The sequence below is a fragment of the Lathamus discolor genome, chromosome 5 (genome assembly GCF_037157495.1).
Source record: "Lathamus discolor isolate bLatDis1 chromosome 5, bLatDis1.hap1, whole genome shotgun sequence".
NCBI classification, from domain to species: Eukaryota; Metazoa; Chordata; class Aves; order Psittaciformes; family Psittacidae; genus Lathamus; species Lathamus discolor.
The window spans coordinates 15,215,178-15,242,807 of record NC_088888.1 but is presented as its reverse complement, the minus strand read 5'-3'; the positions used below and the strand labels follow the sequence as shown (position 1 = coordinate 15,242,807).

The following is a 27,630-nucleotide window of genomic DNA, read 5'->3' as shown; positions in this document are numbered from 1 at the left end:
AGAAACCCTTCATCTCCATGACCTGCTGCCTCACCTCACTACAGTATATTCACCCATTGTTACTTTTCCCTGTCAGAAAGGGCAGAAGAGACAGTTGCCCACCAGAACGCTTTCCAATGAAGAAGAGGTGTGCACGGTCCCCTAGCAGTGTGCTGTGGCCACGGGAGCCTCCCAACCCTTTCTGCTCCAGCCAGAGTGGCACACTGGTCCCTTGAGCGGGCTGAACAAAGCGACTGAATGTGATGAAGGTCTTGTAGCCCCAGGAAAGCCTCCACCCGCCTCTTTCCCTGCTCCGGCATCCACTTATCGCAATTCCTCAGCTTTCAGCAACTTTGCTCCGCACCTCCAAGCGCTGGAAACCTCGGGCACACGCCGAAGAAAGAGAGAACAAAAGGACAAAGAACAAAGAGCCGGGGAGCTGGTAGGAGAGGAGGAAAGGGGGAGCTTCCCCAACTCGGGTCAGCCCAGGGCCCCCTCCCCAGGCTAGGAGCCTTCCCCCAACGCACACACACCATGTGCGAGGGCTTGCTCGGGGTCTGCTTTGTGGCCGACAGCGAAGCGCCTGCTTGCGCCGCTGTGAAATCACTCGGGGAGGAGTGTTCTGTACCGCTCCCCTTCCCTGCAACCGGTACTTTCCCCTCCGCATAGGGCAGGGAGCATCCTCGGCGGGTCTCCGCAGGGGGTCGGGAAAGCGTCTGGTCCCAACCCCGAGGATCCGAAGCAGCTTTCAGGAATCACGAGAAAACAGCGGACAAGAGGCCAACGCGAGGAAGCTACAAACGTCCCCTTCCCTTCAGTATTAAACTTTCGTTCAAGTATCAGTAAACACCCTTTTATGAGTGAGCCTCTCCCCCCCCCGCCCCGATCCCCTCTTACCGGAAAAGACCCTTTCGCAAACCTCCTGCTCCCTCTCTTAGCAGTTAAATACCCCTGAAAAGCTGCAGGTGCCGTCGTTACCTGTTGCTATGAGGCCCCTGCCTTCCTGGGTGGGGGGAAGGTAATTAACTCCTTTTTCGCTATGCTCGTCCCATGCTGGCTGCAGATGCTGAGGGCCCAGCCAGGGGCAAGCCCCGGCTGCGGGCAGGGAGCGAGAGGGGACTTGTGTGTGTGTGTGTGTGTGTTTGGACAGGATGGGCAGCAGTGGGGGAGATCCTGGGGTGTCTCAGTGCTGCCCGACTTCAACCGCGGGGCAGGGAAAAGCAAGCAACGGCTGCTAACGGGCAGGGTAGCGATCGTGTCATCCGGTTACCGAGGGACCGCATGCACCGAGTGCCGTCCTGCAATCACCTTTTGAAGAAGGACGAGGAATTATCTTCCGTCTTAATTGACGGGGTTCCTCACTGGAGTAAGAACTAAAGGGAATCAGAGTTCTACCTGAGAAACTTTTAGAGGGGTTGGGTTTGTAGGGTTTTTTCCCCTTCCTTTTTAATTTAAGCTAGAAGTGGGCTAGCAGAACCTTACTTTTCTGAAGGCGAAATTAATCTAGTCCTTGATCGGGAGTGGAAGCGAGCAGCGAGCATGCTGCAGGGATGGAAGGGATGCCCGCGGAACAGGGACAGGAGCCGGTCCTGGTCCAGCCCGGGGTCTCACCGAACCCAGTGAGACGCGGAAGAGCCCCCTGTCCAGCAAGCCCCTGCCCCGAGCATCTCTCAGCAGCGAGGTCAAACAGAGGTGGGGAATGAGAAAACCAGGCTAAAATCCTGTGGCTGGCAAAGGAGAAGCGTGAGTTGCAGCTAAAACACGCGTTTGCTTGGAAGCTGCGCTGGGAGCCCGAGTCAAACTTCAGCCCAGCCTGTGCCCTGAGTTAACTAAACTCAATTACTTGCCTCCGTGTAAAAAGGTTTCGCGTATGTGAGGAAATCTGAGAGGCTGAGAAGTCTGTTTTTGTTATGATTTAATCACATACATTAAAGAAGGGCAAGCATACGCCCAATTTGGGACTTCAAATAGAGAAAAAAAAAAAGGCATTAGTTCTGAGGGACGCTCTGCCCAAACCCTTTCCTGCTGCACGGAGCAAAGCTGAGTCTCGGAGTCCACTCATCTCATTACTGCTGGCTGTTTGGGGTTTCTCTTTTCCTCCTAATGGAGTAACCTTTCATAAGTGATTGCAATTTCGGGGGGGAAAGGGAGAGTAGGTGCCAAAACAAGCTGGGGGTGGGGCGGAATTTTGCTTTTCAAGCAATTTAGCAGAGAGCAATTCTGCTTACAGCAGAGACGTAGGTGGATACTTGAAAACATCCTCCACCGGGGTGTCCTACTTTAGCAATTCTAATTAAAACAAGGTTTTAAAGATGCAAAGAAAGAGCAAGCTTCTTGCTTTATTTCCAATGGGCGTGGGGGATACAGTCAGGCACAAAGTGCTTCCAGCTTGTTCTAACGTGCACCTTTGTTTAAAAGAAAAAGAATAATAATAATTAAAAAAACCAACAACAACAACAAAAAATCAAGCTCGTCCTCTGATTTCAGCTAATGTATTTTTAACTGGATTTCTTTCCTTTGCTTTGTCTGATCTGATCCCTATCGCGCAGCCCTGGCCCACTTTCAGCCCTGCGAGTGCCCTGTATTGTGTGCGTGCCTGTAAGACAAGGGGAAGGTCTCCCATCGCACACTTCCCTGTACCTGTGCTCGGGAACTGAACAGTGCCCAAGCTAGTGGACAGCAAAATACGGATCCTGCTCCTCTTCCCGCTGCCTAACCAGAGAGGAGCTGTGACTTTGTAGTTCAGCCTGGCTCGCACGGCTGTGAACGTCCAAGCACCTTGGATCGATAAAGCAGCCAGTTTTCTGATGCTTCTTTTCCACGGCTGCTTACTGAAAACGAGGCGCTGCCGCCACCTATAAATACCGCTGGGTCCAAGTCACTGCTTTTTTTTTTTTTTCCCCCTTCATTTTTCCCCTTCCCTACGCAAAGCAGCAAAGTTATGACCAAGACACCTCAAGTTCTTCTCTCCGAGGGGCTATGCCGGAGGTTCCCCGCACCAGTCTCAGCTGCGCTGGAGCCTTTGAAGGTCGCAAAGGGCTGCGGCGGACCCGCGCAGGCTGCCTTTGAACTTTGTTCACAGGCGTGTAGAGGGAGAGGAACAAATACCGATACTCACGGTGCTCTTTGGCTTTCCAGGTGTAACTCCGTCTCTCCCTCTTCTTTGTGTATAAACGAGCAGAGGTTACATCCCGGGCACACCTTATAATGCCCTCGATAACCCCGACCCTGTTAATTTAACGCTACGCTAACCTGAGAGTGTGTGATTGGAGCTCAAAGTGTTTGGTTCAGAAGAGCACATCTCCATGCTGGAAACAAAGTCGCCTTCCCTGCCCACACCCCTCCTTTCCACGGGAAGAGTCTCTCAGCCCTTCATTCCTCCACAAACCAGCACACCTACCTGTCCGAGAGCCACCTTTCCCATCACAGATCCCATCTTTCCCCTCACTTATCGAATCAAATCTGTGCAGTTTCTTAAACCCACTTGCCGTGACTGCTGCGTGGGGCTCCAGTTCCTGCACCGAGCCCAGCCGAGGGCTTGTACCTCCACACCTCGCTCCTCCCTACCGGGGAAGGGTCCGCGGGGTCGCCCGCTCCCCAAAACCTCCCGCATGCCCCGAAGGAGCGGGGTGCTCGTCTGGGCCGGTCACTGATGGGCGCGGAGCAATCGAGCCCCTTCCCCCCGCGCTCTGTTTGTATTTATTTTTATGTTTTATTTCCCTGATAATTCCCCCAAATGGGATTTGACGAACACAGCTCGTTACCCGCGCTGATACCAGGGTAATAACTGTCAGAGGGGCTGAGCGCTCCAGGAAGAGAAAAGCGGAGGCAGAGGGAGGGATACAACCTCCGTTATCTCTCTGCTACTAATTCCCAGCCGGCTAGGACTCAGGGGACAAGGCGATCGCTTAACAAACCCTCCTCCTCCTCTCCCTCCACCACTCCTTCCTTCCTTCCTCTTCTCCGGCACATTTTCTCCCCCGCGCTCGCCTACGTTTAATTCCTTCTCTTCGGGAGGAATAAGCCGTGAAAACCCAAATTAGAAAGAGAAGGGGAAAGAAATAAGAGAAGAAAATATGGGAGGGAGGGAGACAGGAGGGGAAATTAGAAAGAAAAAAAAAAAGAGAAAGGGGAGGGAGAAAAGGACAGAAAGTGTCTGTGCCTGATCGCTGACCATCTGTGCAAAAGGTGATCGTCGCTGGGTACTCACATGGCTGGTGGCAGAGCAGCTCTGGGCAATTAATAAGTCTCTCAGCTTGAGCTCTTCTCTCTCCTTTCGGAGGGCAGCTCTCGCCGGGGTCTCCCTCCCTCACACACAAACCCGATCAGATGCTTCAGGACCGGCCACTTTGCGAGGGGATCAACACGGGAGGGTTTGTATTACTCCAGGTTCGTGTGTGTAGCCTATAAATAGCGAACTTTTTGATGGAATCAGCTAACAAATGAGAGGAGAAGGCGTAATTTTGCGCAGGGAGCCCCCCTTTCTCTTTGCAAGATTAAACCCCCCCAGGCAGCGGACAGAGCTAAACTTGTGGGTGTGTGGAAAGGAATTTCACTTTATTGTGATCGTGCGAGAGATTTTTGTTTGTTTGTTTATTTAGGGGGTTGTTTTTGTGTGTCGTCCCCCGTTCCTCCCTCTCCTCCTCCTCCTCCCCCCCCCCCCCCCCCAGTGACATCCTCCCTCCCTGCCTTCCCAGCCAGGGGCAGGAACTGACCCGGATTAGCACCGACTTTAACTCCAAATTGGAAATACGGTGCGTTTGCGGTTGGGTTATTTCTGGTTGAGGTTTTATTTTGGGGGGATTGGGGAGGAGATAAGGGGGTCCACGGGGTATCGGTTGGAAGCGAAAGAGGAGGGCAGGCTTTCCTGAATGTGCCCTCAATTGGAACGCGAGCAGGGAACAGGAAACAGGTCGGAATTATTGGGGGGGTGCATGTGTTACTCTGTTAGGGATGAAGTGTTTGCTATGGACCCACTCGTGAGAAAGCCAGGTGAAACACTGCCCCCCCAACCTGCCGCCAACCGCCGCGAAACGCGGCTTCTCTCGCGTTTGCTCAAGCGCCCGGTTGCCCCCGAACCGGCCGTAAAGCTTGCCCCGGGCTTGCCCCGATTCCCCTCCGGGGGCCGGTACTAGCTGAGCCCCCCTCCTCTTCCTCTCCCCGGGCGAAGGCTCCCGGAGGCTGTCCCTCCTCTCCCCGCTTCTCACCCGCCCCGCTCCCTGAGCTCATGCGAAATCCTTTCCTCTGCCGGGCTCACAGCTTCTCGCAAGTGATTTTTAGCAGGTCTATCCATACACATTTCCAATCTCATGGCTCATAAACTATTAGCAGCGGGATTTCATTATTCACCTTCTGTATCCTACAAAGGAGAGATAAAAATATACACGCTTCTGCTAACACGGAGACCAGGGCTCGGCTTACAACACGGCGCTTCTCGCCGCCCGGGTGCGCAGCATTGCCTCTGCCCCGGTTCGGCCCAGCCCGGCTCCGTGGGGTTTCTCTTGTTTATTGCTCCGGAGGGACAGAGGCGATAAGCCTCGCACGGGGGGAAAGCAAATCCGTGATTTGTGTTTTCCTGGACGCGGAGAAAATGCTCCAGAAGAAAGAGTAAAATCTTGGGGAGGAAAGGATGGGGACGGGGGCTCGACGTAGCCTGGTTTTATTCTCTTTTCTGCACTAGATAACGTCAGGAGTTATTTAGTTCTCCCCCGAAACGGGACAAATTGCACTGCAGGGTGGGAAGTACAGGCTCCCCGTGCGGTGGGGGTTGCGGGAGGGATTCTCTGAGCAGCAAACCCCCAGGGCCTGCCAAGAGCCGGGAGGCTGGGACAGCTATAGAAACACAGGACCCGATCCAGGCAAAGTTACTGAACGCGTGGCCTGAGATAGACAGAAATGTTAATACCGTGACAGCTGAGTTTGTTTCTCTTTCCCCTCCATTTTTAAATGGTTCTTTAAGAAACGGGATGCGCAGAAGTTTAGCTCATGAGCTAATTATAAAAACCAATATAGAGGATTTTAGAGGGAGACCCACTTTGCAATTTTACACCGAGGAGCAAAAACGTTCTGGCGGAGGCTGGGGTCACCACCGACAATGGAGTGGCGTTCGCTCTCTGTTTAATATACATGGTGTGGGAAATGAAGGGAAGGCAGTGCTTGCACCTGTAGTGCCAAAGGAAAAAAGAAATCAATCAAATTACTCCATCACATTTTGGGGCTATTTCGCAAGACACTTGTCAAAAATAGACCCATATTTAATGATATCTCTCCTTATTTTCTCCGCGCGGCTCCTAGTTAATAGTAATGGGGTTTCTACTGAGGTTTTACATTCTGATGCTTTAAAATAAATACATTTCTTAGCTGTTAATCACGCGTCTGGGATTGCAAGTGAGCAATCCGGACCAACTTTTGATTAGAGCGCTGACCTGCTGAAGAAGCGGACTCCCTCAGAACAATACAATACGCGTTATCCCGGTACTCACGGCCCCGGACCCTGCAAGCTCCAGGGCTCTCTCCCCCCTTTTTAGGGTGGGTGTGAGCTCGGAAAGGGGGAAAAAAATGCGCAAGTAGCACTGTGGTGAAGCTTCAGCTCGACCCCCGTCCTCCCCCTCGGGGCCGCCGCCGACAGCGCGAGATGCGCGGGGCTTCGCGGTTGGCGGCTGCCCCGAGGAGTAGGACGGGGAGTGGTTATCGGAGCCGCTCCGCAGCGTGTGCGAGCGAAAGGCCGTGGCAGAAAGGCGGAAGATTTGAGCTTTTCGGGTTTATAAGCACCGGTTCGCACGTGGGTGCTCCCCCCACTGAAGCGCAAAGAGAGGTCAGCGGCCTGAAATACCACCTCCTTTTCTCCCTACTTTCTCCTCACCAACGCTTTATGTTTGTCTTCTTTTTTTTCCCCTCCCCTTCCTTTTTAAATTACTGTTTTTTCATTAATTCTACTTTTCTTATTCCCGTACAGCCTTCAGGCAGGTTAGATGCCTGCCTTGTACTCCCCCTGTCCCTTGCTCCCAACACAAGGACTGGAGTATGTTACTACCGAGTTATACTTTAACTTCTCCGCAGGTAATAATTAAAGAGCTTCTCTCTAAACCCTTTTCCCCACAGAAACTCCTAGACTTTCTTTTGCAATAGATTATATTGATCACACACACTCGGGCACACTGCTGCAGATTGCACGAGGCAGGTAGAATTAAAGAACTGCTCTCAATTTGATGCACTCTGTACACTCTCCTACACCTTCCCCCCTTATTTTATTGAGCTGGAAGGTTTCTTTAGGGATGCATTGCTATAAACACTTCCAAATCCCTTTTCCCCCCTCTACTTCCATCCTCAAAAGTAAGCTCCACATGCAAAAGCAGACTGACAGTTGCAGAGCACACATCCAGGCTTTGGCCATGCCTCCCCATTTTGTCCCATAGTCACATTGTGGGTGAGTTTAAAAATCAAATCTCTAGATATATACCGATATGCATATATATGTATGTATACATATGATATACTGGCACAGATCAATCTGTGGACCTCCAGCTTCTAGCAGCGATGCTTTCCAAAGAAAACCTTCAGCCTTGTACTAACAGCTGCACTGAAAGTTTCAGGGGCTCTGAGTTACTTGAAATCATAAATTAAACTGCCAGAGGAGTGCAGGCACACACCTGATATCAAGGGAGGGTCAAGAGCTGGCCAGTTCCAGCTGGTCCCACATTTGATTTACTTCAGGCTGTTAAGATGTATACTGTGGTGTTTTGATAAGAACACAGGAGTCAGCAGTTTGATTTGGCAATTCTCTCTCTTTTGTTTCCCCCTTCTTTTTCCTCTGAAGAGGGCCGCAGTTTAAGCTGAGGAATTTGTTATTGCTGCTGGAATGGTTTTAAGCAGAGGTTCTCAGACTGCATGGGGCTATCTCATCATTTGCTGTTAACACTTAGCTGTGTTTCTTCCTCTTCTGAGTCAGAAAGTGGCATTGACTCTAATGCAGCTTGTCCATCTCAGGCCTCCGGTGTTTCCAGCTTGCACCTTTGCTGGGGTTCACCCCAGCCTGGGTACTTGGAGCAACAGCAGTGGCCATCCCCTCAGTGGTCCCTGCCACATCTGTAACACTCACACTTCTCTCTTCCACAGGGCATTGCAGCAGGGGCCTCAGCAATAGGGGATTTGTATGCTTTTATTCTCATACAAGCTGAACTCAGGAGGCTGCTTGTTCTTAGTGGAATTAAACTATGTTTTGCAGATACCTCCTGCCCCCCAAACTTGATCACAGGGAGTTCAATCACAGAAAGAATGTAAGGGATGTTACCTCTGATGGGTGTGTCTGTGCAGGGTAAAAAATACCCTCAATACTCCAGGCTGGAAGACTATTGCACAAATAACACCCATCAGGAGCGGGTCCATAAAGGGGGACTAAGAATCAGATCAGCATGTTTGGATTCTATCCCTGATTTTTTTCTCCTTCCCTCCTGTTTCAGTTTCTTTGCCTCTAAAATAGGAAATTAGAGCCATTGACCCTATTGCCTTTCCATGAAGCAATTTGATGTTTGAAAGAAAATCAGAAGTACTCATAAGACATAATTTGTGACCATATTCTGAGGTGAATATGCTGCCATTCCCTGTATTGGGGTTGGCAAACACTTCTCAGCAGAGACCATATTTTCTGTGGCATGTAGCTTTAGAAAAAACATCATCACTTAGGCTGAAAACTGATATCCCTTCTGTACTGGGCAGATTATTTTGAAAATACCTGCCAAAACAATTTGTCCATTTCCAAGAACAAGGTTATGGAAAAATAAACAGTTTTGCTCATACTAAAATGGAAACTTTTCTTTTTTTTTTTTCCCCTTCGAAATGCTCTGCTGCCCTCAGGCTTTGAAACACAGACTCAAAATGTGACCTTTTATTGTATTTAAGATGTGCCTTTCCCTCTCTGCCTGAAAATTTATCCAAATGTGGCTAACTTGTGAATATTAGACATTCTGTCATGAACACACTTTCAGTAATGATTTCTTTTATACTAGCAGAAGAAAGAAATCGCTAAAGATTGGCCGTCTCTGCAAACAGAAGCTTAAGTGGTAAGACCAGATTTCACCTTTAATCCCCACCTCCAAATTTTCCCCATGAGCCTGAGCTTTGGCGCAGAATCAGAGGTAGGAATCCTCTTTCTTTCAAGCTCTGACCGATTTGAAGGTTGTGTCAAGAAGAAAGGTCTCTGCATGAATGCAACGGGGAGAAAAAAGCAATGTGATAGAGCAGACAGTAGAAGCAGCCAAGAGAGAAAGAACTGGGACTGGTGTTTGGAGGCAGGAGCCTGGGACTGGTTAGCTAAGGAGACACAGAGGTTGTGCAGAGAGGAACCGTTCGGTTGAGGAGCCTGGAGGGGAGGTAGGAGGGCAGGGATGGTAAAACCGACTAACGTTGTCAGCCAAGAGCATGGGTGAATAATTGCAGGATGTGTGGAGTAGCGGGGATGAATTTCACATTAAACATGGTAGGAATTCTGAAAGTCAAAATGTTTTATTTCACTGCTTTTAACTGATGCAGTTCAGCTGCATCATTATTGCTTTTTATTTGGTACAGAGGCTGCTTTTGAATGCTTAGAAAGAATTAAGTATTTCCAAGCTGATCCAAAATATTTTTTAAATGATTTTTTGTGTGTGTCACCTCTGAACTAAGGGAACATTATATATACCTTGCTATCAAGCACTGGGATGTTGAGGAAATGACTAAGCTGAAGGTTTTAGAACACCTGGGTTCAGTCTTCATACATGGCCACACAGATTTTAATCCACAAATTTCCTAAGCAGAAATGAAACCTCTCAAGGTACACTTCCCCTGGGGACACATCAGAACTCTGTAGTTTTTTTTTTCACTAGATTCCTGTCTAATTTGTCACAGAATTGGGCATGGTTCATGTACGAGGTAGAGAATCACAGGAAGAGAGAGCAGGGCTTTGTGGCAAGGCAATAGTCGGATTTTGCCTGCGGAGTTTGCTTCCATTCCCCTTTTACCTCAAGGCTTCTATAATGTGGGGCAAGTTGCCTCACGAGATAATGGTTAACAGAGATTTTCATATTATGGACCCATCTTGATGTTTTCTGGTCTGGTAGGCTGAAGTGAATCACTCACTACCTCAGGTAAAGTCCACGGGGCTGTGCATTGACTATATCAAGTGATGCAGAGTGCCAAACCAGTTGAAAAACCAAGTAGACAATATCTCTAATTGGATACCCAAAATTAGCAGACATTTTTTACTTTAACCTATTTGTTTGGAATAAAGATTTATAAAAAAGGATAGGATGATCTTACCTCTTAAATTTCAAGCTGTAAAAGATGTTTGCTAAGCGTGGTGGGGAGAGGAACAGCAAAAACCACAGTGTTGGGTTCAGGTTAGGATTTGTGTGCCCCAAATAAAACCTAGAGTCCCATAAAAGTAAGCTCGACAGTGAACACTAACACTTGAAGGAAGCTTTGCTCACATACTACTCTGAATGCCAAAGGAGTACTTGTGAAGAAGATCAAGCAAAAAAGTCCCCCTGCCCTGTCAGATTGCATTCATATACCATTGCACAGGAACGGACGAAACGAAGGCTTTGTAAAGTTATTCATTAAACGGGGGAAGAAGGGAGATAAAAAAGGAGAGGGACAAGCCCATGGTGTGAGAGAACATAGGAATAAGGTGATGACCCAGAAAAGACCAAAGTGCATGTCTTTACTGGTGATTGTATCTGGGGTACCTCCATTTCAGGTATACACCACAGAAACTTGCCTTTTTGTTACTGCACAGAATCTTTCCCTTTGTTTTCTAAAATCCTTCCAGTTCCTTCAGAACTAACATTTTCCTGTTAGTCTGACTTTTGAGGAAAACAGTTTTTCCTGGGAAATTCTTCATCATCTCTCCAAGTACAAGATGGTGTAATTAAAGGCTGTATGTGCATCTGCATAAGGGATTGGTATTGAGCAGTGTGATTAGCTTTCATTCTCTTGCTTCCTACTGGCTTTAAATGTTTATAGAGCCTGTAATGCTCTCTTAATTTGAGTGTGTGTGTGTATGTGTGTAATATTATATGTCTACACAAGATTTATCACCACATAATTTATTGCCATTCTTATTAATTTTCATTAAAATATAGGGTTTTCCACCGGTTCCTGATCTATTTTCATTCCTTGATTTTTCACGTCAGTCAGCCCCACTGCAAATGTAAGGATATTAGTAATAGCTCACTTATTTTAACAGGTGTTTTTTATTTTTAATGAGTTGAGTACTTATGAAAGGTAGTAGATTAATAGCTTTTAGGAAGTATTTTAGCTCATCTGCTCATTAGGTAACACCTCTGTCCTAACAAAGTCAAGCATAATAGCAAAAGGGTGACCAAACTGGAGAGCTGAAATATCCTCTGACTTTTTGGTTGTCAATTAGCACAAATTTAATAGGTTATTTCATTGGTAACACTGGCACCTATCCAGTGGGAACTAGACCAACACTTTCAAATGATTTCTTGTGGATGGGTTTAACGTTTACAACCCAGATTGCCTACATGGGGCTGGATTTGACCAAGCAACAGGAAAAAAGCCCTACTCTTAAACTTAAGAAATTCTGTTTTCTGTGTTACAAACCAAAAGGCTCCAGAATCGCTCTCCCTTTTAATCATAGAGATAGGAAGTACACCATCAGGCACATGGTCCTGGCCTCAGCTGGAGAATCTTTTGCCAGGAATCAAGCAGTTGCTGCAATCTCTGAAATGGCCAAATTAACTGTCTGCTTAGCCATGGATTAAAATTCACTGATCAAGACAACAAGTGAGACAATAGTTTGCTCCTCCTACTTTACCCTACAGCAGATCCTCACAGAATCATAGAATGGTTAGGGTTGGAGAGGGTTTTAAGATTATCTACCCTGCAGTTCAGCATCAAGGTGGTTGTACTTTTTTTTGCCCAGAAATAACCGTTGTACCTGTGATAACTTGAATAAATGGGATACTTAAATGCAAATCTAAAAAAGGAAAACTGATCCAGTTTTTTAGTAACACAGAAACTGTACAAGAGCAAAGAATAAAGACAGCTTCAGGAGTCCTGATGTACTCAGCAGTCATCATCATTTTGAGTAGTAACTTGCAACAAAGTGCTGTTTCCCCTGAGCAAGGACCTTTTCAGCATCGCTTTCAGCAGCACAGCCTAGCTCTGCTTCTCTAACAAGCCACGGGATTGAGTGAATCATTATAAACTGCTTAATGCTTTCTAGAGACCTCAAATATGTGAAGTACCCAGTGTGTAAAAGAGAGAGCTTATTGCAAAACCAAGCATAACAAAACTGACCTGCTGAGAACAGGGCGACTGTCTTTTTGCATTGATATTAGGTACCGCACTTGGATTTAGTAACAAAGCAACATATGCTTCCAAGTCCATCATTTTTATACCAATATACAAGACAGAACAACTAATATAATCTCAATTATGCAATGCAAGGGTGGCCATCTGGCTGCTCAGGAACTGATTTTGACCCAGATAACAGCAAACGTTTTTGTATCAGAGACAAAATTTTTAGGTGTGACATTCACATCTCTGTTAAACAACATTAATAAAACCAAAATAATTTCAAGATGTAGTACAAAAGTCATGTTGATGGAAAAGAATATATTCAATGGTGTATTTATATACCCTACATTATCAGTTTCCTTGCAGAGCTAGATTCCTCTCACCATAGCCAATACTAAAATATATGTATATATATAAAAAAAATCCTTTCTCAGTGTATCTGACCAAGTTAAAGGTCTACTATACATGTCAATAAAGCTTTACTATTGCTCGTAATGATAATCCTGTATCATCCCACCCCTGAGGTGGGTATATCTCAATCATGAATATATGGGTCATTGCATAAAGACATGTACCCACTTTGGTGTACAGTAATCTGACTCTATCTCTTTGTATTTCAAAGGCTCCAAAACAACAGCAGGGGTCACAATAAATAATTTGAGCATAAGGTTAACACTGCAATAGCATTGCAATATTTCATAGATACACGTTCAAAGGCAAAGGTTTGATAAATACACTGATGACATAAGTGGCTTGGACACTCCTAGCATAAATTTAGAGAGAAGAGTAAAATAAAAAGTTTATTCTTGTTTTCTGCGCATGAGGATGCTTCTTCCTACTAGCAGTGGCTGGTCCATCTTTGTCATACTCGTTCAAAACCTCATGGCTCACTCACCCATACCCCCAATAGATAGAAGGTGAAAGGCAGAGTTTTCTGGGAAAGTAAATTTAAGATGATGAAGATATTCTGGGCCTGCCATGTGGCCTCAGCAGTCCATTCCCAGGGAAGGTTTGCAAAGGCATAAAAAGGAGTTAGGCATCTAACTTGGCCCAAGGAAGAGTCAGCCTCCCTACAGGCAGCTGAGTGCCTGCCTTTCACTGAGTTCAACTTGACAAGAATCATAGAATAGTTAACGTTTAAACTACTTTCATGGGGTGTTTTGTTTTGTATTGTTTTTTCCTCAGGGCTTTTTTTGTCAGGGTTACTTCACCTTTATGTGAATGAATAGCATATACAGGCTTTGTTGTAACACATAGCAGAGAAGTGGTAAGTTCTTGAGATCTGGCAGCTGTAGTTCGTGACTCTAAGTTTGCAGATTAGTTTAGCTCTCCCTTCAAAATCCAGAGTGGTTTTTAAACTGTGTATCTATGATGATAAAATGTCCTGACAATAATTAAAGTGAAAATTCTGTATATTTGAACTCTCACTATTGAGTGGAAACTACTGTAAAAACAGATGTTGTATGCTTTCATTGTAACAGACATACTAATGTTTTGTCCTGTATAGAATATATGAGTAAGGGCAACAGTGTAGAAAGCTTAGGAAGCCTCCATCTTCTGCGTGGACAAAATGAGTGATGATGATGGAGGGTGTAGAATTGCATGTGAAGATCAAACACACTGACAAATAGGAGTGCTGAGATGAATAAAGACAGAAGTTACTTCCCAGCCATTTTACAAACCCTCAACTCTATTCTATTTTAATGATTTTATTACTATAAGTTACACCTGAAAAATATGTAATATTTTGGGTAGCAACACATTTGTTTCAATTCACCTTCCTAATAAATCTTCCTAATAGCACCTTTGCTATTTGCTTCCTCAAAATGCAGGTAAGCTTTTCCTAAATACTGATAATTGTTAATGCTGGAGTTTTAACAAGCTGAGGAAGAGCACTAAAAAAATAAATCTAGAATTAATTAAATTCCTGTTTTATTTAGTGAAAGAATAAAGATCTACAATATACATATTTAATTAGAGTCAGAAATGTACCAACATTCTTAAACATACTAATATTTTTAAATATGTAACCGAATCAAGTAATGAGCTGAAACAAAGCATATAATCAGCAATGCTATATTCAGAATCTGTTTGAAGATAAGCAAATGGGTAAGTTTAAACTCAGAAAACCAGAGTTTTAGGCTAATAAACTTATCTCCCAGAGTCTCTTTTATACTGTATGGTGGGAGGGCTACACCTATTAATGTGAAAGTGCAATGGATTCTCTCTTCAGGAATAATTTTTCATGCCTGCATATTTATACCTTCCCCAGCCTTGATTTAGAAACTCATTTATCTTGAAACAGATGGATATCAAACCCAGCTCTTTCTTCAGATTAGAATGTATTGGGAATTGCTCAGGCTTATCAGAGCCATAGATAAAAAGAGATTCAGATCTTTCATACTGTACTTGCTTCTTCCTGTGGAGATGTTCAGACCTGTAAGCTCTGCAGGCTGCTAGGGCTGACTTCCCTAAGCTCTACTCTGTAGCTACAGAGTTGTTTTCTCCTTCCCCAGTGAAAACTTCTTGTTGACCAAGAGGTACCATCTGGATACCAATGGCCAATCTACACCAGTGTGCCACCTCCTGCACTAGCCAGAATCAGATATACCCAGAAAAAGTTTTGGAACTACACCATAAAATCAAGTGGAAATTGCCTCCTGGAGGACTTACTCTGGTTTCTAAAAGTCAGACAGTGATTCTGGCTTCAGTCAGGGGAAAAAAAGATTTCACTTACTGTTGAATCAGAACCTATATGTTAATATGAAGATACACAGAATATAGTGTTTATAATGTCAACATCGATTTCAAAGAAGCTAAAACTGTCCGGGCTGTGTGACCACACAGGTTTCTCTTTAAGTTCGTTTATTCCTCCTTGTTAAACAACAACTTTCTATAGCAGCAATCGACAACAAGGTGCATTTTATGTTCACCTAAACCAAACACATTTGGGAAGAATAAATGATGGCATTGTGTTAGCTTCAGTGCAAAGGAGTTTATTACTGAAGTCTTCATCACTTTATGCCACAAAGGAATTAAGAAGATTACATGACTAGCAGCTAGGAAAAATATCTGGAGATGCTACTCACTATAACTATTTGATGAACATAATACGTATAGTGTAGATAAGGAGATTTCTGATCTGGCACTTAAAGATTTACAACTTGCAAACATTTTGGGGAGTACTATTGATTTAACTGAATCCTGAATGTTGACACAACAAACCAGTGCTAAACCTGCTGGAAGTTCTGCTTGTGGATAGCCCAGACATCTGATGTTGCTTGCTTCAGGCTCACAGTTAATTTTTAACACTGTGGGGACAAGCCAGTGACCCTGTGTTCTTGCTCAGGAATGTCTGACTATTCACCTGCTCCTAGTTTCTACTGAATGCACACTATACTAGAATACTTTGGTATTTAAAGATGCACGCAGTTGAAACTTTTCCATGCTGCTCTCGACTTTAGATCTGTGTAATATTATTGTATTGCTTTGGAGTGAGGGCGCATTGAGCTGTGAGAAAAGTTTGTAAAAGCTAAGAATCACTTAAGGAGGAATTAAATGGCTTTTCATTATAATTTCTTATTAAGAAACTGCTGTAACAAAATCAAGATGGAGTACTTTGAATGCAATAAAATTCTGACTTTAGCTTAAAATAACAGCAACAGAAATATATAATTAGAACATTGTAGAAATATGATTAAGACCCTAGTAATTAAGACAGCTAGTAATACAACTAGTATTGTTGTATTACAATACAGAATAGAGATACTCATTACATTGGGTGATTTATTTTGTGGCTGTTTTCTTTCTGGTTTTGTGTCCACGTTTAAATCATGAAGAGAAAATGAGAGCACTAGCAAATCCCAAACACTTTATTTAAAAATAAATGTGTAATTGTTCAGAAATAGACTATTGACTTTCACTGGGTTAAAGAGCTCATGTACTGATTAGGCTTGAAGCTATAATTGTTCTTGTCACCCAAACTCAGCTCAGTCAATATCTTTTTATCATATACATTTTTAATCACATATTAATAAACAAGAAGGTGCTTTATTGATGGCTGGATTAGTTTATTGACCAACTCAACAACTCTATATAGGGTTTCTGAACACAGAAACAAGGTCAATGTGTAAAGATGAGGAACAGTACATTCACCATCTTTAATATACTTCATTTTGGTAGTCTACTTCCTTTCTTAGAAGTGCTGCAATCCATATAATTTCTCCAATTCTTTGAGGATTTATTTCATATTTGAAACAATCTCACCATTCAAGCACATTTTGGGTTGAGTTTCAGGAAATTTAGACTTCTATGAGCTCCTTTAATTTAACATAATTTTGTCATTCTGATACCAAGCTGTGTTATTTTTTAAACCTTCAGCAATTCATGTTTTTGGATACTTGTAGATTCTTACTATTCTTTAATTCCTTATATTCTGGAAAACATTTAGACTTTGCAGATTCTCCTAACACCTAATTTTCTGATCAATTCTTTTTATTTTTCTCTCTGTGAATTGTGAGTGTTCACCTCAAGTAATTCAGGTTTGGAAGGCTGGCCTCTAAAACAATTCAGACAATAACAGAGCATGGCAGTACCTGTGTTTGTTCTTCCCTGTCAGACAAAACCTGTGCAGAGGAACTCCCGTTCCTGCTTCCCCCCTAATTATTGCTTTTATTTTTAAAAGGGATGGAAAGTGGACTAGAAATAGATCTTTTCATCTGCATCTCCATTTTTAAAAAGCACCATTTTTGCAATAGGAAAGCAATCAATTGTAAATATGTTGATGGTTCTGCCTGTCAGGCACTCATATGATCAGCTAAAACCAAAAGTGGTGTGGAAAACCAGCTGACTCCCAGCATGTTTCGAGCAACCTGGTCTAGTTGAAGATGCCCCTGCTTACTGCAGAGGGGTTGGACTAGATGAGCTTTGAAGGTCCCTTCCAACCCAAGCTATTCTGTGATTCTATGATGTGTGGAGGTGCACAACAGCCAGAAACAAAGACAAAATGTGTTTCCAACATGAAGTTTGCAGTCTCTAAACCCCTCCTCAGATGCTTTTCTTCTTAAGGTGTGAGCTTAAAATAAGCCAAAATGATCAATCACTGCAGTATCACACATCAGTATCTCTGATTTTACCAGTGCCTAGTGCCTGAACTGTTTAGGTGATGAGATGTGTAAAAAAAGAATAATACTGTCTCAACTCTGTAAAATCACATGCAGAGGCACTATTGCTTTGCTTTCTCACCATGCATTTCTTCAGATGCCTCTCAAATAAGCTCCTTTCCCTGCTATGCATTACTGCTCAGTGAAGAGAAGCTATCTGAAGATGTCTCAGTGTTTCTTTTTTCCCCATCCAAGAACTGCATTTTATCTTTGTCTCCTAAGTACATAATTATCAGCTTTGTTTTCCAAACAGATTAATTCGTTCATTAGCTGAGTAAATTTCTACTTTTTCTGGGTCCTTTTATGCTACTGGTTGGATTTAAAATTTTTTTTAGGAAGGGAGAAAATATATCTCATCAAAATCCAGTAGTGTTTTCTGTGCCTTTGACTCTGGAATTTAAAAGATGTACCAATTTTTTGGTTTTGGGAGTGCTATTCTATAATCATTAGGCTGCTGGTCAAGGGAAATGCTTAAGAACCTCATATACTGAAGTATAAAAATCTACTGTAATGATGAAGAGAAAGCTGCCAGGACATTATTAAATATCAACCAATAGCCCTCAGGCAGTTCAGTTTTAAATGACAAAGTTTGAGAAAGCAAGTGTAGAAGAGAGGATCCTTCACTCCACTAAAATAACCTCAAAATACTGCAAAAGGGGAGCTGAGGCAATAGCAGAGGGTCAGGCTGAACTGCACACCACTGCAAGATCTCAGAAAACAAAAGGTGATACAGAAATGCACGCAAACCAAACGCAGACTAAAATCCTGCAGATGACTTAGATACTGGCAAACACATTCATATTCATATGAATATTACCCCTGTAAAAGCACCAAGTACACCAAGATGTTGTGTTTAAGTTCTGGTCATGCAAGGTAAAGCTTCCCAGAGGCACTCTTTAATTGTTCTAATTTTCCCTGCCAAACATCTTCAGAGTTTTAGATGTTCAGGCCAGGTCTTGTCACTTCACTATTTCATCACTTTCTGGATTACCTACTCCCAGCATAATTGTTCTCAAACATATTTGCTACCTGTATGTTCTTCTGTCTTTCACATGCACACTTCCTTCCCTAAAAGTCTTACTGAGTCCTTAAAAAGTAGAGAAAAAAAAATTATGGAGTGTGAACTCCTCAGCCCCATAAGGTAAATGGTTGTCCAGAGTCTTCTTAATCTCAAGGGCAGGCACATGAAATCTTCCCAGCACTTTAGCAAGACAGTCATCTCTTCTTCCACTTAATTTCTGCCCTTTTTAAGGAAACCCCCAAACAAAACACAGTAAAAACCAGCAACTATGCAAGCTTTACATTCCATATGCTACTCCCTATGTAGATCATAGAATGGTTTGGGTTGGAAGGGACCTTAAATATCACCTAGTTCCAACCTCCTGCCATGGGCAGGGACACCTTCCGTTAGACCAGGTTGCTTCAAGCCCCGTCCAACCTGGCCTTGAGCACTGCCAGGGATGGGGCAGCCACAGCTTCTCTGGGCACCCTGTGCCAGCGCCTCAGCACCCTCACAGGGAAGAATTTCTTCCCAATATCTAATCTCGGTCTTCCCTCTTTCAATTCAAACCATTCCTCCTTGTCCTGTCACTACATGCCCTTGTACAAAGTCCCTCTCCAGATTTCCCGTAGGCCCCTTTAGGTATTGGAAGATTGTTACAAGGTCCTCCCTCCCTGTATACGAAAAAGATGGAGCTAGGCAAGCAAAAGCATTTCTGGTAAAGTTATTATTAAAGGGAAGGCAGCTCTTAGAGCCAGTTTATGAAATTATTGAAATGAGTACTATGTGCAATGAATAGCCTGATTTCCATAGTAGGAACACACCAAATCATGCAAGCATGGGCTGACTCACCACAAATAGGTGGGTTTGACTCTTAGCTCTGACACTGACTTATTGCACGGCTTTAGGCAAATACCTGAACATTTGTTTTTACTTCTCCATTTATATGATTTGGATAATACTTACATACCCAAAGGGGATATTTTAAGATACAATATGTTTAAGATACTATAAAGATTTTAAATGCTGTAACATAGCAAAACCTCATTAACACCATCAGGCTAATATAAACACTGGAATGATTTAGGGAATATTGTACATGTTCTTGGATCTGGGCAAATTCACTGAATGAAGAGCAGCATCTTCAAAGAGCCAGAGGAAAGGGAAGGTACAACCCATTGTGAAGCTGGAGTACTTCGCAAGGGTGGGTGAATTTGTAAAGGAGGAAGAACAAATTTGCTTAATAGGCAAGAGTTCAGCCTTCATTGATTATTGAAGTGGATGGGCAGAGCTGAAAAGCAACATGTGCTCAGGGGTAGGTGAAGAAAACAAAATCGTTAAGCCTCAGTTACCCACCTGTATTGAAGATAGAGAGGACTTTGCCAAGGCGAGACCTGAGGGTTTGTATTTCCTGTATAATGTAAAAACATAAATGTCAAATAAAGTTCCCTTCATTCAGACCTTCCTTTCTTGTCAGGATTGGGAGATAGTTTTCTGCAGAACAGTATGATGTGCTCTGGGGGCTCCCTGGAACTGGATCACACTAAAAGGATGATGCTTATCCTGCTGAACTTTCCAGCAGGGGAGAAGTAGTCCTGGGAAAACCCTCTGAAGACAGGGGCTGGGTAGGGAGCCCATTGTACATTGGCTACTGTCCTGGGTTCACCAGTAGCCGTTTTTCTCCTTCTTAGTAGCTGGTGCAAGCTCTATGTTTTGACTTCCAGCCTGGGAACAGAGCTGATAACACCGATTGTTTTTTAATTGTTGCTAAGAAATGTTTATTCTGGCCAAGGACTTTGTGAGTCTCATGCTCGGCCGGGGACGAGGGGAGGCCGGGAGGAAGCAGAGACAGGACACCTGACCCAAGCTAGCCAAAGAGGTATTCCATACCACAGCACGTCATGCCCAGGGAAGTAACTGGGAGTTACCCAGAAGGGCACGGGCTCTTCTCGGGGTGGGGGTGGGGGGGGTGGGGGTTGAACTTATTCGGCAGTGGTATCATATTCTCTTCTCTTGTTATTTTCTCTTATCGTTATTATCATTGGTGGTAGCAGCAGTGATTTGTGTTATACCTTAGTTACTGGGCTGTTCTTATCTCAACCCGTGGGAGTTACATTCTCTCGATTCTCCTCCCCATCCCTCCGGGAGCAGGGCGGGGAGGGGCAGGGGGAGGAAAGAAAGAAGGAGAAAAGGGTGGGGGGAGTGAGTGAGCAATCTGTGTGGATCATTTTAAACCACGACAGCTACGTTGAGCTCATTTGCAGCGAGGACAGAAGTGAGAGGCTCCAGACCTTTGCTGAAGACTCTGGGCCTGCCAGCATTAGCACTTCTGAGGTTTTGTTCCTTCTTTTCCTTTTTTTTTTTTTTTTTGGCCTTTTCTAAGGTATTTTTCCACACTTAGATCCTTAGTGAAAAAACATGCTTTTAATCCTTAGTGAAAAAACACACTTTTAAAAGAAGGGTGAGGGAAAGCCTGGCAGCATAGTGTTATAATAGGATGTGAAATCAAGTTAACGGCTCTAGAAGTAGGAGAGAGAGGCTGAAAGTGAATGAGGAGGAAGACATGTTCTTAGAGTGAGGGAGATGCAGGCAGCAGATGGAAAAGAGGGACTTTCTTGAGTGGTGGTTAGTGGCAGGGAGCTGGTGGGAGAAGAGCTGTCAGGTTTCAAGTATCAAGAGATGCGGATGGGAACAATTAGAACATAGATCTGTTTGGGTTTTGGTGGTTTTTTGTTTGTTTTGTTTCATTACATATATTTCTTTTGGCATTATATTAAACCTGAGAAAACAAGTCAAGTGGTCTGGCTTTGAGTGGGCTATGATCCAGACAGGACCTCCTTCTGGGGATAAACCTCAGTCCTTTTTACTGGTTTGACAGGAAAGGACTAATAGGCTTCTCTGTCTCTAGGCCAGCTCTACCATCATCTCATCTGAATGTCCATTCCTGGTTGGAAAACACTGCCCTGCCCTGCAGTTTGTATTGCCCAGGTTAGTCCCACAGGAATGAGTTCTGACTGTCATCTCTGAGGCTGGCCAGGAATGCAAACCAAAGGGTGGTAGGTGGGGAAATCTGGGAGTTTTGCCTCCAAAGAGCATGTCTACCCCTAAACAAAGCACTCTTACAGGCTCATTCAAACTGTATAGTATGCATGAATAAGCTAGGCTGGACTTGCCACGGAAACATCAAAGTAATTTTTAAGTTGCTAACACAGACTACCCAACAGCTCCGTTGTAGATATTGCTGCACTGGGCAACTTAGGTACTTCAGACACTACATCCGTTTATCTGTCTTGTTGCCACTTATGGTGACCCCAAAGATGGACACTGAATGTAGAGCACAGGGACACTAACACATTGCTGGCTACAATACTGTTTTCCATACAGAAATCAGTTTACAAGCTGAAAAGACTTTTAAGTTCTTCATTGGCACACATCATTTGAGAGACACAAACTCAAATTCACATGAAACTAAAAAAGCTGATACATTTTTACTACATCTACAGACCACAGGACACTTTGCTTTCAAGAAAAGTTGAATAAAACACTGAGCTTTCTTAAGGAGACTTCTCCCCTTGTTTTCAGAAAGTCCTTAATGTGACATCTGTCCCTGCAGTCACCTCTTTTAAAACTAACAAATGCATGACATATAATACAAGATTTATAAATTAAAGAAACCCACCCCTTTTAAGTAATATTCTTTAAATCTCAGTTTCTGACAGTCCTCCTATTTGCTCAGTAACTGTAATAGGCGTATTTTTCAGAAAATAGTGAATAAAAACTGACAAGCTATCAGGGGAATCTGAATGCATAATTGATAAGGGCATAAATTAATATGATTAGGCCTTTATTGGGTGCCACTGCTGCCAAACCTACAAAAGGGGCATGGAATAAAACATGGCTGTGTTCTCAGGGCTGATAGACATCAATATGTAATGCATATTATCTCAAACCTTCTCATGTAGTCTGCTTATGACAGCACTCAACCTAATTGAAATTTTTATCTTTCTGTTGCATACAGACAGTTTTGACTAGCTGCTTCCAGGGAAAAGAGAGAAATCCAAATGACCCAAATGAAGGTTTCTCTATAGAGGTATATACTCTTCTTGCAAATCACTTTAAAATGGCTTTTTGCTTTTCAGTTTTATAAAGCCATCTTCAGAAAGCCGCATTAAAGACAACCCAGGACTTGGTTTGCCTCTCTCCCTTTTAACTAAGCTTAATGGTCCATTTTCCTAGAAGAAAAAAAAAAAAGAATCTAAAGATTTCTTCTTAAAAATCAACATATCCTATGCTCACTTCAGCTGAGGCCTTGTTTTACTACAGTTCTTCATGCTGCACATATACAGTTTAAAAAGACCTATGAAGAATAAATTAAAAACTAAGAGTGATTTCTTGAACTGAGGACACCCCCAATCCCTTAAATCATGTTGGTCAGGTGATAGAGTTTCATTTAGATAATTCTAAATTCTTTTCCAAGTTTTTCTTTCTTTTTCAGTTCTCTGTAACTGTGAATTCACAAACTAAAATGAAAAGCAATGGCAAAGCCATGGTAGCTTTCAGTTCTGAAACTTTTCAAACATTTTCTTTATATTCAAGTGTAATCTATATTCATTTGTCATGAAGGGTTTCTGCTTTGATGAGTCAAAGCTGATTAAAAAGTTTCAGATTTAATATTTCACTGTTGAGAAGTTCTGGACTGCATGAGTGTTCCTGAGAATGCATGCTACCATTACTAACTGTTTTTACTACAGTAGTGCTGGATGTTGTACAAATAAGATGAGTGAGTTTCTCCACTATTGTTTACAGTCCAGAATGCGATTATCCCTGGAGTAAGACACATTTCACCTGTAAAAACCAAAATAAACCAGAGAGGAACAGAAATGGGTCCAACACCTCTTTTGGCTTTACTGAAACTCACTTTCTAAGATAAAGGAATCATATTATTGGTTATTTTCATGCCATGCCATGAAGATAAAGGCACTATAGCTAAAGAATTATTTTCTTCTGTTAGTAGACAATATTTTACTTTTCTAACTCATCACTCCATTATCATAAAAGTGGGGCATCCATAAATATAGAGGCCACACATTTTGTAGCTTGAAGAATGACACATTAAATTCTTAAAGATCCATGTTGCTGCACATGTTATTTCAAGTAATTCGTCTATTTCAGAGGTCATAAAGCACTCCCACACTATTTTGGTAAGCTGGGAGGAATGACCATGGATTTTTCAATGGAGCAGCTTTACGTGCTTACTCACGAGAAAACCAAAACATGTCATGGCATAGTTTTGGTGTCTCTCTGTGGGCCAAGTCTTCTTGCTGTCCTACATACTTTAGTATACCCCAAGCTCTCTACTTGGCCACACCGGAACTGAGCTGTGTGTCATGAAGGATATAGTAGTTAACCTAGCTTGTAAAGACAGAAATAATCTAGAGATACTTCCTGTGTAGCACACCTTTTAAACTCTTCAGTAGGGGTGAACACTGCAAGACTAAGAAGATGCTTCATAATGCAAATCAAGGTTGAGCTTTAAAGCAGTGAACGAACATAAGCCCAAGAATCATTAAATATGAGGAAGAAAAAAAGAGAAACTAGCACTGTGGAACAGACGTGGAAGTGCAGGACTACACAGGAACTAAAAGCAGTAAATCACAGGTATCAGCTAGCTCACAGAACCCACAGTATGGTAGGGATGGGTTACTACCCCTGTAGCTAAGACCCAGGAAACAAGAGATGCATTTCCAGAGAGGTGAGTGGCACCTGAAGCCTCCAAATCTATTTGTTTTGGGGTCTGTTCCTCTGCCACCAGATATTTTGTCTGAGCTCAAAAGAGCTTTTAAACAAAGACTGTGGAAGTTCCAGTCCTAAACCTCTACCAATCCACCTTGCAGGGTATCAGCAGAAATCTTACTGCAACCCATTGAAATCCCAATTCTGCTAAGTAGCTATGGCTCTTCAAGAGGCTTGAACTTGCCTGAAGTTAGCAATGTGAAGCTTGTATGAGGCGTTAATATTCCCTCCCCTCACTGCAAAGCCATTTGAGGAATTTCAGCGCTGACATTTTCAAATTACCAAATTGAAACTTTACATGTTAATAAAATGCATATTGCCAACCATGTTTTAACAAAGATCATTTATCACCTCTGGAAAGTTGCTGAGTAAATCCTTTTGACTTTGCGCTATCCCATTCATCCTTGTTTCAAATAATGCAATTCTAACACTGTATTGATATTTTTTAAGATTTTCTCACCTTCTTTTCCATTTAAAAACTGGTTTCTAAATACATTTGAAGCAACTAAGTTTTATATTTGTCTCCTACAGAAGTATGCAGAAGATGTGCTCAGCTATATTGATCTTTGAGGAAATGTGGATGAGGTAGATAATGTGAAACCTTTTTGTCATCACTAACAGTTATATAGGGTCTGGAAACTTCATGTGTTTGGCTGACTAGATAAGTGGATGCTCTCACATTTATTTGATTGGAAAACTATGGGGAGTAAACTGTGTCTCCCCAGTTTCTGTATGGAATTGATCTTTTGTGTATTAATGCTTTTCTATTACAGCAAAGCAATTGGTGATTATGAGAATAGAAGCACCCCTTTCTTTCTGCTGGAGTCATCAGCCTTAAAGAAAAGGGAAGGGACATAAACAAAAGAGGGGAAAATGAAAAGGCACAAGGCGAAGTGCTGAACCTTCACCTCTCATCTTCAGAGACTGAAGCAGAAAGAAACTATTGCTCTTGGCTTTATTAGCTCCTTGCGTCTCTTTCACATCTGTGACAGACCTACCCTTGCTTGTCCTGGTCCTGGATATCTGCAGGAGGCAGGTACTTGCTGGGTTAATTGTGGATCCAGACTCTGCTTTCTTTGGCGATAAAGAGATTTTTCACTCCTCTTGCATCACTTACTCCCTTTTCATATGCCTTCTTGTCTGAACCAATTCAACTCTCTGCTCTGTGGAAACAACAAATAATCAAGGTAAAAGATTTTGGGTTTAAAAGTATATATCTTTCTTTACATGGTTTACAGTGTGACTACAAAAAATAGTTGGATAGGCTTAAGTGAGGCAGAAGTACTTTTTGGCAATGAGGGAAGCAGTTGTGAACAGGGTTCTTTTAAACTGCCATTGCTGTTATAATGCAGATGATTCATTACACAGGGTTAGGTGCTGGTACCCAGAGTGCATAGATGAGCAGCAGAAACACTCTAGTGCTGCTTTCTTAATTTGATGGCGACCAGGACTAACCAGGATCAGATTAGTAGACAGTTTGCAAAAGCAATGTCACGCACATGCTTTCCACAGTCCTAGACAGGCAGGTGTTGCAGCTGGGACCCATCACTACTGGGCTTAGCTCTCTCACACAACTCTTGTGGATGTACTGACATAGACCTGACATGCTTGCTCTTGGTTTGATGCCTTTTCAGCCAGAATTTCCCTTCCACCTCTGCGCCCCGACATGAATTTTTTATGACTCCTCTTGTTTTGTTGAGCATTATGAGCCAACACGAGATACTTTATTATGAGGTTTCTTTGTACTTTTTTTACAACAACAACAACAAAGTTCGTTTTTACGTCAGCCTGCCCTGTTTATTAAAATACAAATCCATTAGGTCCACATCCATATGGTCAATCTCCTTTTGGTTCCTGACCCGCAAAATTCCTGATAATGATGGTGACTGGCATAAAGCTTGCCTAATCACAATAAATCCTGTCCAGACTAAGGGCTCTGTCCTGCCCTTGGTGACCCTCTTACGCATTGCAGCTTTTCATGTAAGTTTCGACTAGTACTTTTTTAATCTAGTCTTACTCAAAATGAAACAAATCTCTTCCATAATTGTGAAAATTGGCAGACAGAAACAAGCCAGAATCTCAGGCAAAATTAAAAGTGAACGACTCATGTGAATAGGCAACGTGATGCACGGTGAGCAAGATACGCAGCTCAAAAAGCCTGGAATGGAGCCATTTGCTTTAGTTAGCCATACCAAGTTATGTTGCCCAAGAACCTGGCTCCCTTTTTGAAAAGAAATGTTTTGGATGTGCTAGAGAAATTAGGTGCATAACTTACCGCTGCCCTTATGACACTTAAACTCGAACGACCAGTATTTATTCAGTCAACTACAATAGGTCTCACTGTCCTTGGCAGGATTACAGGGGTAGTATTTTTTAACATGGATGAGCAGCTCTTGAACAGTTTCTCCAATGTATTAATCCTGGATGGGCTTTTCTTCAATATCAGGTGTGCACATCTCCTCACACTTATTTTTCTCCACCAGACATATTTATTCTGATGGGTGAAACTTCCCTTCCTATAAATGTTTGCCTTCTCCATTCCTTTTATGGGAACACCACAAACTGATGGAGTGATCTTGTTTCATATGCCTAGCCTGTCTTATTTATTTATATAGTCACAGATGATATTCACTATTGTTAGAGTATATTGTTATGGCTTCTTCATTGCTTGCAAAGGAACTTGTGGGCAAAGATAAAGACAGGTTATGATAGATACTCTGCTAAAGACTTTATCCTGTAGTTTCTTATTGGCAAAAAAGCCAAAGGATTTTATAATACTCAAAAAATTGCAATCTTAGCTAAAAAAAAAAAAAAAAGTAGTGAAATATTGTTGACTTATTCTGCCTTTATAAAAAGTTTTGGGGGCCTTGAAATATTCTCTGCTGCCAGCTGAACACTAAGGACTTCAAACCACTAAAACAAATAAGAATGTAAGTATCTTCTACGTAAGAATAATTGATAGAACAACATGACTGGTACGCAGATAGATAGCACATAATCTCAACCTCTGTAATTTAAGGTCTTCATTTTCTGAATGAGAAGTGCTACCAGTTAGGCTAAAAGAGAATACTCAAAAGCTTGAAGAACAATGGTTTAATCCTTTCATTAATTATTAATTCATTACCAAAGCAGAGGGTGCTTTTGGTTTTGTGTGTTGTCTCCCCCTCCAGCATTTTCTTAAGTGTTTACTAATTTATTGGAATATATTCTCCCACGTTTATATAATTTCCTTAGGCAATGTAGTGGTTGCTTTCATAGAACAGCTGTATCAGGATTGAGGCATTGGTAATTGGTAACCTAACTTTGAAGATGTAGATGAGAAATTCCCTGTATAGCATCTAAATCTAGAAAAGATTTACAGCATGAAACAAACAAACATGTGCAGGCTGAAGTGGA

General features: G+C 42.8%; 1 protein-coding gene and 1 long non-coding RNA gene across 16 annotated transcripts in view; one reads left to right on the top strand and one right to left on the bottom strand.

Moving 5' to 3' along the window:
- ESRRG (estrogen related receptor gamma) overlaps window positions 1–27,630 on the bottom strand; it is a 464,785-nt gene that overhangs the window by 404,655 nt on the left and 32,500 nt on the right. For 3 of the 5 annotated variants that reach the window (XM_065679881.1, XM_065679878.1, XM_065679888.1), the window contains exons 2-3: window positions 25,233–25,397; window positions 19,798–19,852 (exon numbers count right to left, since the gene is read on the bottom strand). Coding sequence is in view for 1 of the 5 variants with exons in the window: in XM_065679877.1 (XP_065535949.1) it covers window positions 4,190–4,191 (2 nt within the window). In the remaining 4 variants the exon portion in view is untranslated. Of the gene's footprint in view, window positions 1–957; window positions 973–4,189; window positions 4,359–19,797; window positions 19,853–25,232; window positions 25,398–27,630 lie in introns of those variants that run through there. The other 2 variants (XM_065679877.1, XM_065679886.1) reach the window with 2 other exon arrangements.
- LOC136014827 (uncharacterized) overlaps window positions 4,191–27,630 on the top strand; it is a 46,537-nt gene continuing 23,097 nt past the window's right edge. Inside the window, exons 1-7 of one of the 11 annotated variants that reach the window (XR_010612880.1) lie at window positions 4,191–4,368; window positions 6,935–7,038; window positions 8,985–9,038; window positions 20,234–20,320; window positions 21,350–21,429; window positions 22,460–22,531; window positions 25,008–25,270. This is a non-coding gene — a long non-coding RNA (uncharacterized LOC136014827). Of the gene's footprint in view, window positions 4,369–4,669; window positions 4,734–6,934; window positions 7,039–8,984; window positions 9,039–20,233; window positions 20,321–21,349; window positions 21,430–22,459; window positions 22,532–25,007; window positions 25,271–27,630 lie in introns of those variants that run through there. The other 10 variants (XR_010612884.1, XR_010612888.1, XR_010612882.1 and 7 more) reach the window with 10 other exon arrangements.